Below are 16,476 nucleotides of genomic sequence, written 5' to 3'. Positions count from 1 at the left end.
AAAGCTTAAGAGACTTTCTGGAATAAGATCACAAAATGTTTTGGTCTCTTCAGCAGAAACACCAAACTAAGCATAACTGTTGCAAAGTAACTGTTCCTGATCTTTCCGCGTTTCTATTGTTTTTTCCACAGTGTTTTGGGAAAGCCTGAGATAAGGATAATTTTTTTCCACTGGGACTCCAATCTATTTATAGTTTACAAGGCTGGGCGAGACTCTTACAACTACCTCGCTTGACCTCTTGGTGAACAGAAGCTATAGGACTTCCCTTACTTAATTTGTGTTTGAAGTAGAACTCCTTTTAGGAACAAGAGATTTCAACTTCTGGGAAATCCCCCCACAGCTCTTGGCAAACTATTCCAACGACGACTACCTGTTGTAGAAATGTTTTCAGTGTATGTAATCAGAGTTTGTTTAGCTTTGGCTTCTAGCCACTGGACCTTATATTTAATAAGTCCTCTGTTAAGGGTGAGTTCCCTCCTTGCCAGGTGTCCTGGAATGTAACTGTTCCTTAAACACATAAATAACCTGGAGTCCTGCCCACCACATTGTCTTGTTTCCTGCTCTTCCTAAGGTTTTCCATAGTCACCTAATAACCACCTTAAACTGTGAACACCAGCACTGGACCAAGAAAAACTTGCGAAAGTACTAATTGCAGAGGTAATATTTTTCTCTGGGTGTTATACTCCCGGCCATCACATATAGACTGCATGCTCACGCTATCAAACATGTGCTTGAACCTATGTTCGTGCTCGGTTCACTCCCCATCCACGTAGCTCGCATGCCAGTGTGACTTAGACATTGGACTTCTGACGGGTTCTCAGTCCCGTGGGTATCTTAAGAGGCAAAGCAGGGTTTGAGGTTGGTACCCCGTAAGCCTGCGCTAGGCTAAGTGCACTGCAGCCCAGTTTCCCAGTGGGTGTCCAACGCTAGACTTTTCCTAAGCACAGTATAAAAACTATGAGCCTGAACTGCAGTGGTGTTATTAAGCAACAGCTAGGTGGAAAGGCTCAGGGCTGCTTCTGACAAAGCCTGCACTGCAGCTTCCCCGGCACCTTACAGATGCTTGCCTGCAGGTTTGCTTCCTACGGGGTTTTCCTTTGGGCTGTGGTTGTGCGATTATTTCTCATAGTGACAGGTTAATAAAATATCAATGGTAACTACTCTCCACAGTTTTCCTATATGTTTCATGTGCTGTCATAGTAATTTGATCAAGGTAATTTCTTGCACTCGGTCATAATACTTTCAGGTGGGATAGTGGCAAAAGACTTCTAAAAGTAAGGCGACACCTTTCTTTGCTCAAAACCTGTGGGCAGCAGCATGACCTAACTGATGCAACAGTGGGAGCCTGAGATTAGCTGACAACTCAGTATGATCTCCAGATCTTTGTAAAGTAATGAGTAACCAGGAGGGAGCTCCACATCCTATAAAGCGTGTCCTGCAGTCTTTGTTCCTAGATCTGTAATTTTATGAGAGCTGTATTAAAATACGTATTGTTTGCTAAAGCCCAGCTTACGCAGAGGTTGCTCAGTGTGAGCGACCTGTCTTCAGGACAGTTTGTGTGTTATCCGAAAACTCAAGCAGTGATGATGTTACATCCTCTTTTAGGTCTCTGATAAAAGTTTTAAATTCTTAAAGCCTAATCCATGCTTAAATCTTCAGGTAAACACATCCTGCGTGAAGATGACACATTCAAAGGACATTTTGAGACCAATTAGTCAACAATTAATACTTTTAGTGCATGCTGTGCTAATTTTGCAGAAGTGTCCATGGTGGAAATGTCAGGGGTTACCAAACCAAATGTTCTATGGAAATGTATTATTACATTATAACATTGCTACCTTTACTCACCAAACTTGTAACTTTATCTAAAATACATTTTCCACCAACCTTTGCCAAGCGGCATTGGTGATGGTACTTTCCCTTTTTATTACCAGCTTTTCCATCCCTGTGTCTGGAATCAGGGTAAGGCCGACAGGTCTGTATCAGCCGGGGCTGCTCTCACTTTACAGACCAACCAACCCAATAAAACCCCACACGAGAGCATTCATCCAGTGGCCTGAAACCTCCACAGCATCTCCAGACTAACTGCTCAGAAAAATAATATTGCAAATTGTTGGATGCAAATTTATGCAGAGCTGCTGATTTTTAAGTTGTTTAACTGGAGCTGCTCTTGGTTTACATTCTCAGGCTTGCATTGGAACCGAATGTATTTTGTCACCATCCTGGAATATGGCTCTATCATCTGTTTTCCACCCCAAAACAGAACAGAAATATTTATTGAACATCTGTGCTGCTTTTGCGTTCCCATTGACAAATCACATTTTTTACATAGCAGTAGATCAGTAGGATAGCTTCCATCCTTTTGTTTCAGATATATATTAAAATCAGAAAAATCTTTATCACTCGACACGCTGGCTGCAGATCTCATCTTCTTTTAAGTTCTTTACCAGTTTTATTCTTCAGATTTCTACTGATTCCTGACAATTCTACCTTTTTTCTACCTATTTTTATTAATTTAAATGCCTCCTGTAGGTAAATTCTTAGTATTCTTGTCAGTTATCCAGTCAAGACTAGTTTTTTCAGCCAGTGCAACTTTTTTTATTATTTTTGATAGCTTGAGAAATTTTCTTGAACAACTCAGAGGTATCATTTCCAAAAGGGCATGTTTCAGTTTCTCCCCGTTCCCAGCTTTCTGAAGTTTCCCCCGAAACCACGAAATATTTATATTACTGTTTCAGGCCTTACCTTGTTCATCCATAACAGATGACTAGCTTGTATCCCAGCCAGCACTACTTTGGGGGTTTCACAATTAATTCTTCTTTGCCAGTGCGTATAAGAGCAAATAGAGAAGTCTCTTGCTTGCACGCTTCTCCTTCTGAGTCAGGATATTATTACTGCTCCCATTAGGAAGCTTGAGGTCATTTTAATATCAGCAAGAGGAGATTTTTAGTGTATTTTGCACAGGTAGAAATCACACACGATGTTGCATCTCTCCTCCTACGCAGAGCAGAGAGGGAATTCGGTAGCCAGCCATGCTGCTGTCACACCTGGTGGTCTGTAGACAATATGTGCTACTACACGATCTTGGTTTTATGCCAATGGGAAAGAAAAAAAAGACATTTTCTTCCCAACCCAACTGTGCTGGCAGAGGGGAGAGAGCCTCAAACCAGCACACCACCTTATGCCCACTGAAAACCACCAACACAGCCAATCTGGTGGTAGTGCCCTTCGCATAAATACCCTGAATTCAGTTTGGGTAAAATCAGGGTTTCAGCTCATGGCTGGAGTCAACGTGGCTGCTCTGGCCTGGCTAAGCAAGGGGCAGCTGCCCGCAGCCTCTGACACTGCCCATTGCTACACGTGCAAGTGTTTTCTGCACAGCCGCCAGCAGCTGGAAAAGAGGTGATGCTGTTTTTACAGGCCAGGATGCTTTTCCCTGCCTGACCTTCCTATCATGGCTGCCTTTAAGTTTTCAGCCACGTGGGCCACCTCAGCATGGTGTCTAGCTGGGATCTGTGCTCAGGCGGGCCCCGCCTGCACACTCCCCACTTGTTTATCACACCGGCGGCTGGCACTACAGATCAGCGATTAAAGGTCATTCTCTCTTTGCATCCTTCAGTGTTTGAATTCATTTTGTTCCCAACATCATGGTTGTGGGCTAAATGAGTACTCGTCTGCTCCCTCTTTCCCCTGTCCCTTCTGTTATTAGTTTCTCACCCTCCAGGGAGACCAACTTTAATGGCATGGAACCCAGCATTTCATCCGCTGCTAGCCAGATGCCTCAGAGACCAGCTCCGCTGAACTATTTTAATGAAAAATATGTTCGTGATGAAATTTGGATGGCATGCTAACAAAGACAGACCTTAGTCCTTAGCATCACAGCAGGTGTGTTATGTGCAAACATAATCCAGTCTGCTTCAAAGGGTTTAATAATGTAGCCTGTGTATTTATCCCGTGCCCATCCTTCTGTTATCTGGGGTCTTTAAATTTTCTATTACGTAATCATAGGGGCTGTCTTGTGGTTTTTAATCACTATTTTTTGGACTGTGGCCCCTTTTGGATATGTTGAGGCAAAGGTGAGATGGGTCTAAAAGACATGGAGGGGGAATGCAGTGACCTGAGCTGCAGTCGTGGTTTTGTTTCTGCCTTTACAATTTGAGCATAATCTCAGTGAATCAGTTTACTCTTGGCAGAAAAATGAAGACAAAGCCTTTTTCATCAGGAGTGGGAAACAAAAAGACCAAAGATTACTCATAAGCCATAAAATACTCTAAGGTCATTGGATCAAAGGCACTATAATAAGTGCAAAATACTGCTAAATGAGTAAAACATCTTTCCACATGTTCCAGACTCTTTCCTGCTGTGTGGGTTTCTTTACTCTCTCCTCTGTATTAGAATGGAGGAATGACATTTTTTTCTTAGTGATTAAATTTTTAAGAAGTTGCAGTCATAGAGGAAAAAAAACCTGGCAAAACACTCACTGATACAAGATTTTTCAGATGTTAAACGTAGGCAACAAGTGAGACTGGAGTTTCAGTCTGGGACTTCAGCAGACATTTCAAAGCAGGGAGCCATTCGCCGCACACTTCCTCTCCTCTGAACTTCCCCATCATCTGTAATCTTCTTACAATATTATTTTCTTTATTACCACACGTGAGTTATAACCTGTTTCATTCAAACTAAACCCAGCACCATGATACCTCCACTTGTGTCGGCTGGTACCTTACATGATCAATGTGAAAGGAGTTTCTGGCATGACCGTGTACCTGTGTGCCTTAGCACTTCCACCGTGGCGCTGCCCGGAGCTGAATCCTTGCTGCCAGGTGAGTCACATAGACCAGGACCGGGCATGGGAAACTCCTCCTCATTTAAAGGAAGGGTTGAGCTACGTCACCGTGAGACATGGAACAGATCGTGTAGCTTCGAGTGTCTGATGGCAAAATGCGGTGGCCTTCGCTTATTAGACTGGACACACACACACACACGTACCCCTTCTCCTCCCAAACATAAAACAAAATCTTGCAGACACTAAAAAGACAGCAGAGTTAAAAAACATGTACACACCTCTATTCAAACAAAACAGGAGAATATTAGGAATTTGGTTTGCTTGAATTAAAATATTTAAAACAGCCTGGAAAATCTTTGTGACACATAAATACTTCGCTCTCTGCTGTCCAGAATACAGCCCGAGTTCCTCAGCAAGTGTTTATCTTGCTCTCCTGAAGGTTTTTGACAGTACTCCAGATGGCAGTGTGCCTGTGAAGCGTTAACCACCGCAAACCCCAGCGAGCATATGGAAAAGGGTTTTAGCGCAGGTTGATCAGAGCCGAGCGAAAGCAGGAAGGCAGGGGATGACAGGGGGAGAGGGTGGGCAGCAACCCTCATCAGCCGCTTGGGCTCAGCATTCACATGGGGCAGGGGTGGATACTCATGTTGCGTGAAGTTGTAGTTTCTTGGTCATATAGATGATGAAAGTGAACTAGGAGTAACACTTTGGTTTGGTTTTCATTTTGGACACGAAAAGTTGAGAGTTACTTCCTCTCAGGCCTTTATTTTGTGCCCATGCTTATTGTAGATGAATTAGGGAAAGCGGGAAGATTCTTTACACCTAACATCAGCTGATTTAAATGCTCCTTGAAATCCTCTTGTAGCTTTGTGGGCGTGTAGGTATCCATCGGTCTGTATTTAAACCACAGACTCCACGACAGGGAAATAAATTTACCCGTAGTTTAATATAAATGGATGAATGTGTCGCATAAAAACAGATGGAAAGTTTTCTTTTCAATAAGTCTCTCTGCAAGAGGATAGTTTTATCCTGTCACGGTAGCCTCTGAATATTATCCATAAACACTGGGCATGACAAATACCCAAAACCAAACTTTGGCTGCAGATGGGCACATTAAAGAGCCAGGGCTGCTCTTCCCCGCTGATGAGATCGTTCAATGCCCCTGTAAGCTGACTCTGGAAAGCAGCTGCCGGTCTGCCCGCTTTCTTCACAAGACAATGACCAACACTGATGGCTGGCTTCGACACGCAAGCTTGCGCACGGATGGATGCCTTTACCAATGCCCAGCAGGAAGGGACCAATTTTGTGGTGAGGACTCTCTGCTGACCAGAAAGGAAGCTTGCGGAGAGGTGCCAGAGGTGGACACAGCCACGCATCTGGGGAGAAATGGTGGCTTGGGCAGGTCTGGAAGCCTGGCCTGCCTCCAGTTGAGCGTCGCCTCAGCTCGCATCGCGGTTCTCCAGCCTCTTCATGACCGAAGGGAAGGCCATGACCGCTCACCCTGGGGCCGTACAAACCGCACCGCACCGTGAAGAGAACTGGTGGAGGACCGGGGCCGGCTGCCGGCCCAGCGCAGCGGCTGAGCGCCGGGCGCATCCCGCGGAGGATCCCGGCGCGTCCCCTCTCCTCGGCGGGCTGCCGCGGCCGCGTCCCGACCGGAGGCCCCCCCTCCCACAGGGGCCGCCACACCCCGGCGGCGGCGGCGGCGGCGGCGGCGGGCGGGAGGGCGTGTGAGGGCGGCGGGGCAGGGCTGGGCTGGGCTGGGTAGGGCAGCGCCTCGCCGAGCCGCGCCGAGCCGCGCCTGGCCGCCAGGGGCGCGGGCTCCCCTCGCACGGCGTCCGCCGCCGCCCCGCGCCCCGCTGACAGCCGCCCTGACAGCCGCGCCGCGCCGCCATTTAACCCTCCCCCCGCCGCCGGCCGGGCCGGGCCGGGCGCTGCCGCCGCTCTCGCCGCCGGCGGAGGTGAGCTCCCTCCCGCCCGGCCGCCCAGGAGCAGCCCCCGGCGGCGTTTCCTCCCGCGGGAAGGATCACGCTTCAGCCGTGTCCCTGCGCGCCCGTCCCGCCGGTGGCGGCGGCCGCTCCGCCCGCGCAGAGCCGCGGGCAGCGGCGCGGAGGTGAGGGCGGGCCGGGCGGAGGGGGAACGGCGGCGGGGCGGGGGGGTCCCGGGCCTCGCTGAGGCGCCGTCCGCGAGGCGTGGGTGGGTTACCCCGCGGGTGGGTTACCCCGCGGAGCGTCGCCGCGGGTGGCGGAGGGGCTTGAGCCGTGGGGGAGCCCCGGGCTGGGCTGGGGAGCCCCGGGCAGCCCCAGGCTCGGAGCGGGCTGTGTGGCGCCTGGCGGCACGGAGCCCGGTGGGCGCAGGCTGCAAGCGGTGCTGACAGGACCGTGCTGCGTTTGCCCTAAGGCTCGGTTATTCAGGTTTGGAAAAATACCCCAGAGACTTCAGGTTGTGCTTCTGTGCCTGTCCGTCCCGGGTTTTTTTCCCTGCGACCGCCTGCCCCCGGGCAGGGACCGTCCCGCCCGCAGCCGCGGTGTTTGAGCACTCCCCGACGCGCAGGTAGCGCTGGCGCGCAAAGTCACCACGATGGTGTTGTCACTCCGAGCCTGCGATGAGGAGGCTTAATTTCAGCGCTTTTCAGTACGTTTCGTGATTTCTACTTTATAGCAGTCGCTAGACGAAGCCATGTGAGTATACGAGAAAACCGGTGTAATGCATAGGAGACGGCTTCCCAGTTCTCTTTTTAATATTGATACTTCACGGTATTTCAGACCTGCTTCTCAAATATATTTCTCATTATTTCAGCTGTGCAATATATATTCCCTTAAGATAAACTTCACTAAATGGGGAATTCCAGAAACAGTGATCAAAAAAAAAATTATTTATTTTTTAAATCTAGAGGGGAAAGGAAAGAATAGATGACTGCATTCCATCCCTTATGCCATAAGGGGTGATCTAATGTATTTCATTCTTTGCGTTCATTATTTATTATTGCTTGGACACTTTTCCAAATCTCTTTATGCTTAATAAACTTATTTTCACTGTACATTTTCCAAAGTAAATCTCATCCATATATTCGGTCTACTGTAGCCCTTAGGTTTCAAAGGACAGATGTTGCTGGCCGGCTAGCTCTTGAATTGCTGAGCTGATATCTAAAGGAGCTGAGAAATCCCAGGATTTTGTGAGATCAGACCCCAAATATTGATGAAAATAGGCTTTAGCAGCTAATTATTGTCTTTTTTTCCTTGCGTACAGAGAATCTGGTGCCGTCAGTTTCAGCCTAGTGAATTTAGATGCATAATTTTAATAAAGTCATTATCTGATAACAATGTAAAATTGTCTGATGTGTAAATAAGAATGAAAGATGCCTTTGAGGATGTCAGCTCTAGCCCCCTGCTGTGGCAGACATCGCATATACGCTTCTCTTGCTAAACTCACAATCTTCTGAGAAGTGGCATATTTTTGACCCTGACCACTCCAACTGGTCAGCAGTGATTAGATTTTGATAAAATGTGATGCACACCTGAGGTGCTGCCACTCTAATGTCAAAGGGAGAGGACTATATGGGAAGTTCTGAAATTCCCAGCAGGTGGTAACACTTCAATAGCTGCCTAATCCCACATTGCAATAAGCAGATACTGGTTGAAAATAATTAATCTCTTTCCTGCCATACAGATAAAATATCTTAAATTTGTGGAAATGTTATGGATACACGTTTCTTTTTGCTGTTCATGCTGCTTGGTGTCCCTCAAGTGAAATGTAGGGACGCTTTAGGGACTTTCAGGCGTTTCCGTCTCTAGCCTATTTTACTGTCAGCCTCTTAGCATAACCAGAATTGTGCAAATTTTGGGTTGCAAATACGACTGAAAAATGTTTACTAATGGACAGCTATTAAGGAAACTGTTTTTCATCTGGGATTTTTTTTCCCCATGACATTCTGGCAACATTTTGCATGTTTTAAACTCCAGTAGATAACTTTTTTTCTGACAGTATCACTCCAGACCCTGGCCGGTTCCCTGGGTCCATCAGGGTGGCTGGGGTACACGCTGCTGCTTGCGGGGGGGAGGCAGGCTGGCTCCAAGAGGATCAGTCCTCAACCTAACACCCCACCCCCCACCCCTCCTTAACTCCTTCCCCGAACCCTTCTCCTGCCTCGCTCTCAAGTGTGCCCCAAGTGGTGAAGGGGTCCCGTGCCATGGCTGGGTCTGCCTTCACCTGGAGGTGCGGGGCCTGGGGGACAAAGAGGGAAAAGGGCTGCACCCGGGCAGAGATGAGCGAGGACAGGCCTCTTCCCAATTCCTGAAGGAGGATGGGGAGCTAGGGGCAGGGGAGAGCTCAGCTCTTGCAGGGGATTTGCAAAGAGGAGGAGGACTGGGGGTACCTGTGACTGGGGCAAAATATGGGATCCATCAGTGGCACTCCCTTTCGTGTGAACGAGGCTCCAGGGCACAGAGGTTTCGAGTGCTGTGAGTTTGCGTTCTCATTAAACTCAGTGCTTGGTCATGGAGTAGCTGATTAATTCCTGATGGCCCTTTCTTAACTGCAGGGCTCATTTGCCTCTCGTCTCCCTTATGAAGGAGGGGTAGCTGCTGAATGCTGTGCTGTTGCAGCCGAGGAAGCTGGTAACTGGTTACCTGTGTCACCTACATCAGCAGGTGACCAGGCTCAGAACAGGGGGCTGGTTTGTGAAATGTCATGCCTGCTCTGTGGCCTTGGATGCTACAGCAAAAAGTGCTGGGAGTCATACATCCAGCTGGTTTGTGGTTTGCTGTTGTGTTGGGGTGGTTTGTTTGGGGTTTTGTAAAACTGAAATGATCACAAAATACTTTATGATTTCAGTGACATAGAGAAATAGGGACATTATTTGAATAGATGAATGTATGTAGCTCAAACTGTATATGTAATCTGTTACTTATTTGCAAAAAAAAAAAAAAAGTAAATAAAATTGGAAATTGCATCTTTGGTTCATGCACAGTTCCTGACACTGTAGTAGTGCCTGTAAGCTTCGCAGCTCACGGTAGATTTATTCCCATCATACCCATATCAGACAGCGAGGTACTATTTCTGGTGGAGAGCTATGACACAGGAAAACTAAGTGATGTGACCGAGATCGCACTGGAAATCTGTTGCAGAGCAAGGACTTGAAGTTTTCCTGTGTCATTTGCATTACACACAAGCCTCTTGGTCTTAATTTCCAAGGCCCTTTATGGCTTATCCCCTCCTCATCTGTCATTTCCAGTTCCCTTTGGAGAGTAAGTCTTCTACTTCCAATCAGCCCATTACACCGTCTCTTGGAAGAAGAAAGCATCTTTTTATGTTGCTGTGCTTCTGCTGCATCTCACACAATAGAGCCTCAGTCCATGCTTGTCCACAAGAGCAATAAATTTAAAAAGCCAATTATTCAAAGTCTGATAGCCTTCTCTGTTCGATCGTTTTTCATCTCATTAAGTTAATGAACTTGAGGTAGAAGATCTGAATAGAGCAGAAACCATTTAAGATGTACTGTCTGCCTTGAAAAGCAAAATTTTCTGTGAGTATGAAAAGTAGTAAAATAATAGATTGGGGAGCAGGAGGCAAAGATGTAGAGATTTTTGAAGACAACCTAAAAATGAGAAGAAATCTAGAAAGTTGGCTTAGGGAAAACTGAGAGGAGAGGGGAAAAGTCTGAACCGAGCTTAGAGGTGAGTATAAGGCCTGTCCAAAATTGAGGTGAGGCAAAAGGAGGGAAAACTGCAGGAGGGAAGAGGAACAAACCTGTGGGGAAAAAGAGGAGGAGGGGAGCAATACTACACCAGAAATGGGCCAGCAATTCTTGCATTCAAAGTTGTTATTAGAATTGAGCTAGGAAAGGTGCAAAAACTCAGGGAGGCTTCATGGAGGCACATTAATTGGAGCTTTGTTCAAAGGTAGGGCTGTGTTGCAACTGATAGCCTAAAGTAGCTGTAGGTGAGGTGGGAGGGCTCCTGGTGCGGTGCAGTGATGGCAGAGGCTTGTGGAGGGCGAAGTAGCCCCAGGCTAGGCTTCCAGAGGTACCTGATCTCACTAGTTGGAAGTTAGTTTTGGTACCGTTTCAAATACTCCAGTTCTAGCCTGGGTGTTGCCCGCACTGCGCTGGAGTCTCTTCCCAAGCGAGCCAAGATAATGCAGAGGGAAGGGTGAGAGGGAAGGACGTTTTAGTCTGACGAATGATCGGCATTGCTGAAACACCCACAGGCCCTGGTGCTGGGCTCCGTCCGTGGGCTTCGTTAGAAAGAGTCCCTGTCCTGAAAAATGTGTAGTATAAATACAGAGCAGGAGAGGTGGGGTGGGAAAGAGGGGAGCAGATTAATGCTGCAGTTTGCTGACATCGTGTGCCTGGCAGTGGCAGGAATAGGAACAGCAGTCGGGTCTCCTGTGCCTCCCGCTGGCGCCCTGTCTCCTGAACCATGCTGCTTTCGCCTGGCTTGGGCTGACACGCACAAATTAAGATGCAAGGTGACTGTCTTGACTGAGAGTGTTCTTCCATGTGGGCTTTTTTCTTTCTTCCTGAGGATTTATTCTCACTTCCATAGCTTTGTTTCCTCCCTGCAGTGTGTCACTCATTAGACTGAGATTAGGATTATTTGAATTTCACCTGTCAGTGTGTGGCTCTCTGAAAGAAGTATTTATAAAAGTCATTTGAAAAATACACAGCTAGGAAAGCTAGAAATGGAAAAGACCTGTTAAATTATCCAGCGGAATCACAATTGTGACCCACAAAGCATTTTTTTCCCTCTTTATTTCAGAGCAGTTTACAGCAATGCTGCGTAACTTCTGCTGTTTTCCTTGAGCCGTTCTGCTAGAAGCCAAGGCATCTATTGTAACTATTTTTTTTTTAAACAAAACCTCCTTTTTCTTCCTTGGACCACGTTGATTCTTTGTTTTGATTAACCAATTAATGATCAATAATGATACATGAAAAGAACGACGTCCCTGATGTGATGCCGTGCCTGCCGCCGTTAGCCGGGGGCGGTTACGGAGCAGCTCCCCAGGGAGGCAGGCTGGTTCTCCGCCGCCCTCTGCTAGCAGCCCGCCCTTGTCTTGAGGCATAAGGTTTGTCTTCCTGTAATTTATAGTGTATCAAGCAAAATTGTGGGTGGTGGCGGTATCACTGTCCCTATCTAATTCTTTCTGGAGCCTTGTCAAGTTCGTGGGCCGGATGATGATTATTCCCTTCAGATATGTACAGCCATTATTGTAATGGGCTTTTACTGAGCAAAGCTGTGCTGGTAGTCTTTTCTTAGAAATTATTCTCTCCAGCCACTTGGCACAGAGAACAGTTTAAAAAGCTTTCAAATAACATGTCTGCTGTCTCTTAGTTCAACAAGTCTAGCAGTGTAATTGTTGAAATATCTCATTTGTGATTCCTAAAGACACACCTGATCTCTGCCATACCTGGTTTACCTTTATGCTCCACAGTTTTATTCATTCCTAACTTCTGCCTGCTCCAGTGCCAGTTTTCTCTCATAAAGTTAGGCTGTAAATTTTATGGAACAAGAACTTTCTTGCATGTTTGTGTGATGGTGAGCACAGTAAGACTGACTTGCTGGTGCTCATATGCAATACAAAAGAGCAATTCTTGTATTTTGAGAATGGTTCCCTTGAGCCAAATCTTCTCTTTTCAGGTTCTCCCCTACTTCTGTTTCTGAAGCAAACTATTGGTTTTGCTGCTATCATTGTGCTTCTGACCTGTTTTATGTGATTGTTACGAGACTCATAAAGACTAGTTTAAAGCGCATGCACGTAAAATTGTGAAACTTGCCGAAAGGACCTCTATTTTTTGTTAGCTTAACCAATGCTGCAGAGGATGTAAACTTAAAAAATGATGGATGAAAAAGTGCAAGTTAGCACCTTCTCCATCCAATCAGTCTGAATAACACAAAAGGCAGTTATAGATCTTTTATAAATCTAGTAAGATAAATATATTACTGGACCTGAATAGCAAGGCAGTTTGAGGGACAAAACGGTAGTTTTCTACTGAGTCTCTTTCATGCTTGAAAGCAGTTGACAATAAGTGATATGAATTGTGTAGCAGCAATAAATCTCCAATATAGATATGTGCTGAGGTCAGAGTTACATTTTGTATAAAATACTTGTTATTTTGCTATCATGAGTCTTGATCTTAATATAAGACATGCACAGCAGCAGTTACTGCAGTGCAAAGGTAAATTGTTGCCTTTGTTGTTCTGGCTCAGGAGCTGACATTTCAGGAGGGAAAACTGATTGCACAGTGAATTGTATTTGTGCTTATTCAGATTCGTTCATACAGTATTAGTAATTGTTAAGTAACTAGGAGAAAAATGTTGATTAATAGTGTATTTTTTTTTACTTATTAGTGGGATGTCTCCCTTCTTGTATTCTATAAAGGAAAGCCAACACAGCTGTAATTTTTTAACTTCTAGGCGTTCTTGGGAAAAAGTGCCTGCACTTCAGAGGTGAAGAAGGACATGAGGAGTAAAAGGACCTGGGATCTCACTGGTCAGAATGAAACAGATGTTGAAAGATTTTTCAAATCTATTGTTAGTAGTGCTGTGTGACTATGGTGAGTATTAGAGCTATCAAGTGAAAACTGAGAGGTGTGTATTCACAAGGTGGGTTTGGATGGTGCTGGTTTCCAGGTGATCTGTTGAAATCAGATGCCACAGAAGCCACCACTGATATGCACAGAACATAGTCTAGACCTTATGCAATATTTAGGTGGAAAATACAGCTTGCATAAACTGCCCTTTTAGATCAGAGTGGCAGCAACCTTTCCTGCTGTACATTTGCTCAGAGAAATAAACAAGATAAAGGAACAGATTTCCGTGGGCATCATCAAGGGACTGTCTGTGTTAGAAGCAGTAACTGGAACTCTGCTGTCTTGTAAGACTCATATTTCATAATATTAAATGAACATCATGGAAGATAGACATATTTTAGGTATCCATACCAGGGTGGGTGGAACTGTGCCATACACCTACTTGTTTCTCTCCATTAACTATACAAGGAACCTGTGGTAGTTGGCTGAGATGTAAGCATCTACAGCACAGGCAACCTCCTATGATTGAGTGAGCCCCCATCTGATGGACCTAAGCTGCTGCTTAGAGAACGAACACAAGTGTTCTTTTCTCTGACTCTGTCAAGTAAGGAGCTTCTTACTCATTCAGTTTTAGTCATGTAAAATTAGGCAGCTAGTCAGAGGCAATCAGTCTCGTTTGAGTAGTCCACACGCAAATCAGCACATACTGAAAGCAGCTCCAGCCCATCTGCAATCTGAGATGTGTGGAATGGGAAAGCACCACCTTCTCACCATCAGCTGCCAAGGATGGAGGTTAGACATCTAAGTTCAAGTTAGACAACTGTAAGATGTTTACAAGCTGAGGGGCATCCTATGCATGCCATCTTATCTTTTCCAAGACTGTACTAAGTAGGAAGTAGATTAGCAAAGGGAATTAATTCCTTATTACACAGGGAATTACAAATTTTGAAAATGGGACTCTTAATTCCTCAATAATGCATGTTTGCGGAAATTACATTCCTAATTTAAAAGCGGGTGTTGTTCTGACAGCGGCAGTACATTGTCAAAACATTCTAAAGGGTTAATCCATGCACTCCTGAAATGTCTATAGCATGGAAAAAATGGAAGAAGGTTTGTTTAGTCCCTGCTTATGGAATGAGCTGTGGTAGCAGGTAGTTCGCACACCAAACAGCTGAAGATGTCTTAAAAAGGAGAGTAATGGACCAAATATATATGCGTTTTGCTCTCCTTGTATGAGTGAGAAAAATCCTATTATAGGTAATGACTGAATACTAAATATGCTCAGCTACTCATGCCTCTGTGCTTGCTCCATCTCTGCTCTAGAACAAGGGATCACTCGAAAGTGTAAAGAACCTATAATTGTCATCTTTTAGAATAACTTAATTCCAGCAGAGGTGGAGACACTGTCTATGGCTTTTAGTACTGTTTCTTCTTTTAATAAGACAGAGTTAAATAGCCAAGTTAGGAACACTTCACTGAGTGGGGAGCACAGTGAAGGTAAGAATTAAATTCATCCCAGAAGTGAGGTGAATGATTGCAATATCCACTGGTTTTTGGTGAGCCAGTCCTGTAGGCATTCACAACTAGTTGACTCAGAGGTAAAAGCTATTATTCCTGTACTTCATAGAGTGTGGCACAGTAGGTAATTACAATGTGCAGTTAAAGAGCTAAATCACTGAATCAAACTTTAGGTGCATCATCTTTTGCCTTATTTCCAGTTAAAGGGTAGTCCATAGTTCCAAAAATTACTTCCAAACAGTTCTGTGAATACATATGTGTAGGTAGTTTTTAGATAACTATTTCACTCCTGCTTCTCTGTTTCAGACTAAGGCTATTTTTAAATGATCCGGTATGCTCTGGAAAATTACTGTAATGCTAAAAAGATCCTAACATACAACAAAAGAGTATTCTAATTTCTTATCAGTTTTTCTGATGTGTTTGTTCTTAGCTCTGTGCTACTGGTAGCTGACAAGCCAACAGCACAACCCAAGTTGACTTAAACACAATTAAAAATAAATACCAGAGTAGCACCCTCAAATAATTCTTTTCGCTCTTCATTGAAAACAAGGATTTTCCTTTTGATCTTTCTAAGTGTGAGTTCTTGCAAAGACTCCTCTGGCAAGTTGTTGGCACCACAGCCAGGCGCCATTCAATGGGAGACCATTGTAATGACAACCAAAAATAAACAAATACATTGAAAGCTGCCCCGGACTGGCTATCCAAACAGCTGGGTCCAAGTTTTGGCATGTGACAGAGTCATACATGCACAGTAGGCTGGAGGGCAGCTGAAGGAGCTTGCAGTGGAAGCTGGCTACTTCTGACTGGTGCCTTTTGGAGCACCGTGAAAAACTACCATGTGGGTTCTCCATGAGTGCAAAGTTCTTGTGTTATTAACCAAAGATGGGGGAGAGGATGCTGTGAGCTAGGGTGTACCGGCCAGGGGTGTGCAATGCTGTAACAGCATTCTCCAGTAATGCTCACTTTCCTCACTTCCCAAGTGATGTGCGTTAAGTGGTTGATGAGAGGTACATGACAGTCCCCTGGCCTCTCTCCAGTCCTCCCACACACATACACAGTGATGTTAATTCTTCTCATCTGAGCCGTTCCAAATAAAAAATAGTGCAAGAGAGTCAAGACAGTCATAAAGAGAGTAAGAACAGTAGACAGTACAAACATCAATGCTTTTCATTCCTATCACTTGAATGTTTTTGCTGTAAGTTTAAAGCTTGAGGTTGAAATTTTTCATGTTGGGTTTTTGCCATGGCCTGATTGCTTTTTCCCTTACAATGTTACAGCTAAGTTGAGTCTAGCAGATTTCTCTGTAGAGAAATGCATCATTTTGCCCACGTTGAAAGAAGCAAAAACCCAGCAACAAACAACCATTTCACTCGGAAACCTAACACAGCTGGGGGACCTTTTGTTTGTTAGAGTGCTCATGGTGGACTGGGACATGCTTTCTTCTTCCTTGTGAAGATTTGCTGAGACTTGGTCGAGATCTAAGTCCTTGCAGATGAGTTAGTGATTCAGTTCTCTGAAGGGTCAAGCATGCCCAACTCCCGCTCGCTCCTCTTGCCAGCCCCACACAATACCGTGCGTGCTCCAGCCCAGGACAGCAGAGTTCCCCCACATTTGTAATATTGGGCGCTAGAGTTGCTTGTCC

At 45.4% G+C, this 16,476-nt stretch overlaps 1 protein-coding gene across 1 annotated transcript in view; it reads left to right on the top strand.

The window, feature by feature from the left end:
- The first annotated feature begins 6,769 nt into the window (after window positions 1-6,769).
- The window catches only part of THSD1 (thrombospondin type 1 domain containing 1), a 30,972-nt gene continuing 21,265 nt past the window's right edge, over window positions 6,770-16,476 (top strand). The window contains exons 1-2 of the mRNA XM_075085969.1: window positions 6,770-6,899; window positions 13,201-13,340. Coding sequence (XP_074942070.1) covers window positions 13,283-13,340 — 58 coding nt within the window. The 5' untranslated portion in view covers window positions 6,770-6,899; window positions 13,201-13,282. The remainder of the gene's footprint in view (window positions 6,900-13,200; window positions 13,341-16,476) is intronic.

The sequence above is a fragment of the Phalacrocorax aristotelis genome, chromosome 1 (genome assembly GCF_949628215.1).
Source record: "Phalacrocorax aristotelis chromosome 1, bGulAri2.1, whole genome shotgun sequence".
NCBI classification, from domain to species: domain Eukaryota; kingdom Metazoa; phylum Chordata; class Aves; order Suliformes; family Phalacrocoracidae; genus Phalacrocorax; species Phalacrocorax aristotelis.
Note: the sequence above shows the minus strand (reverse complement) of the source record. Positions and strands in the feature narration are given on the sequence as shown.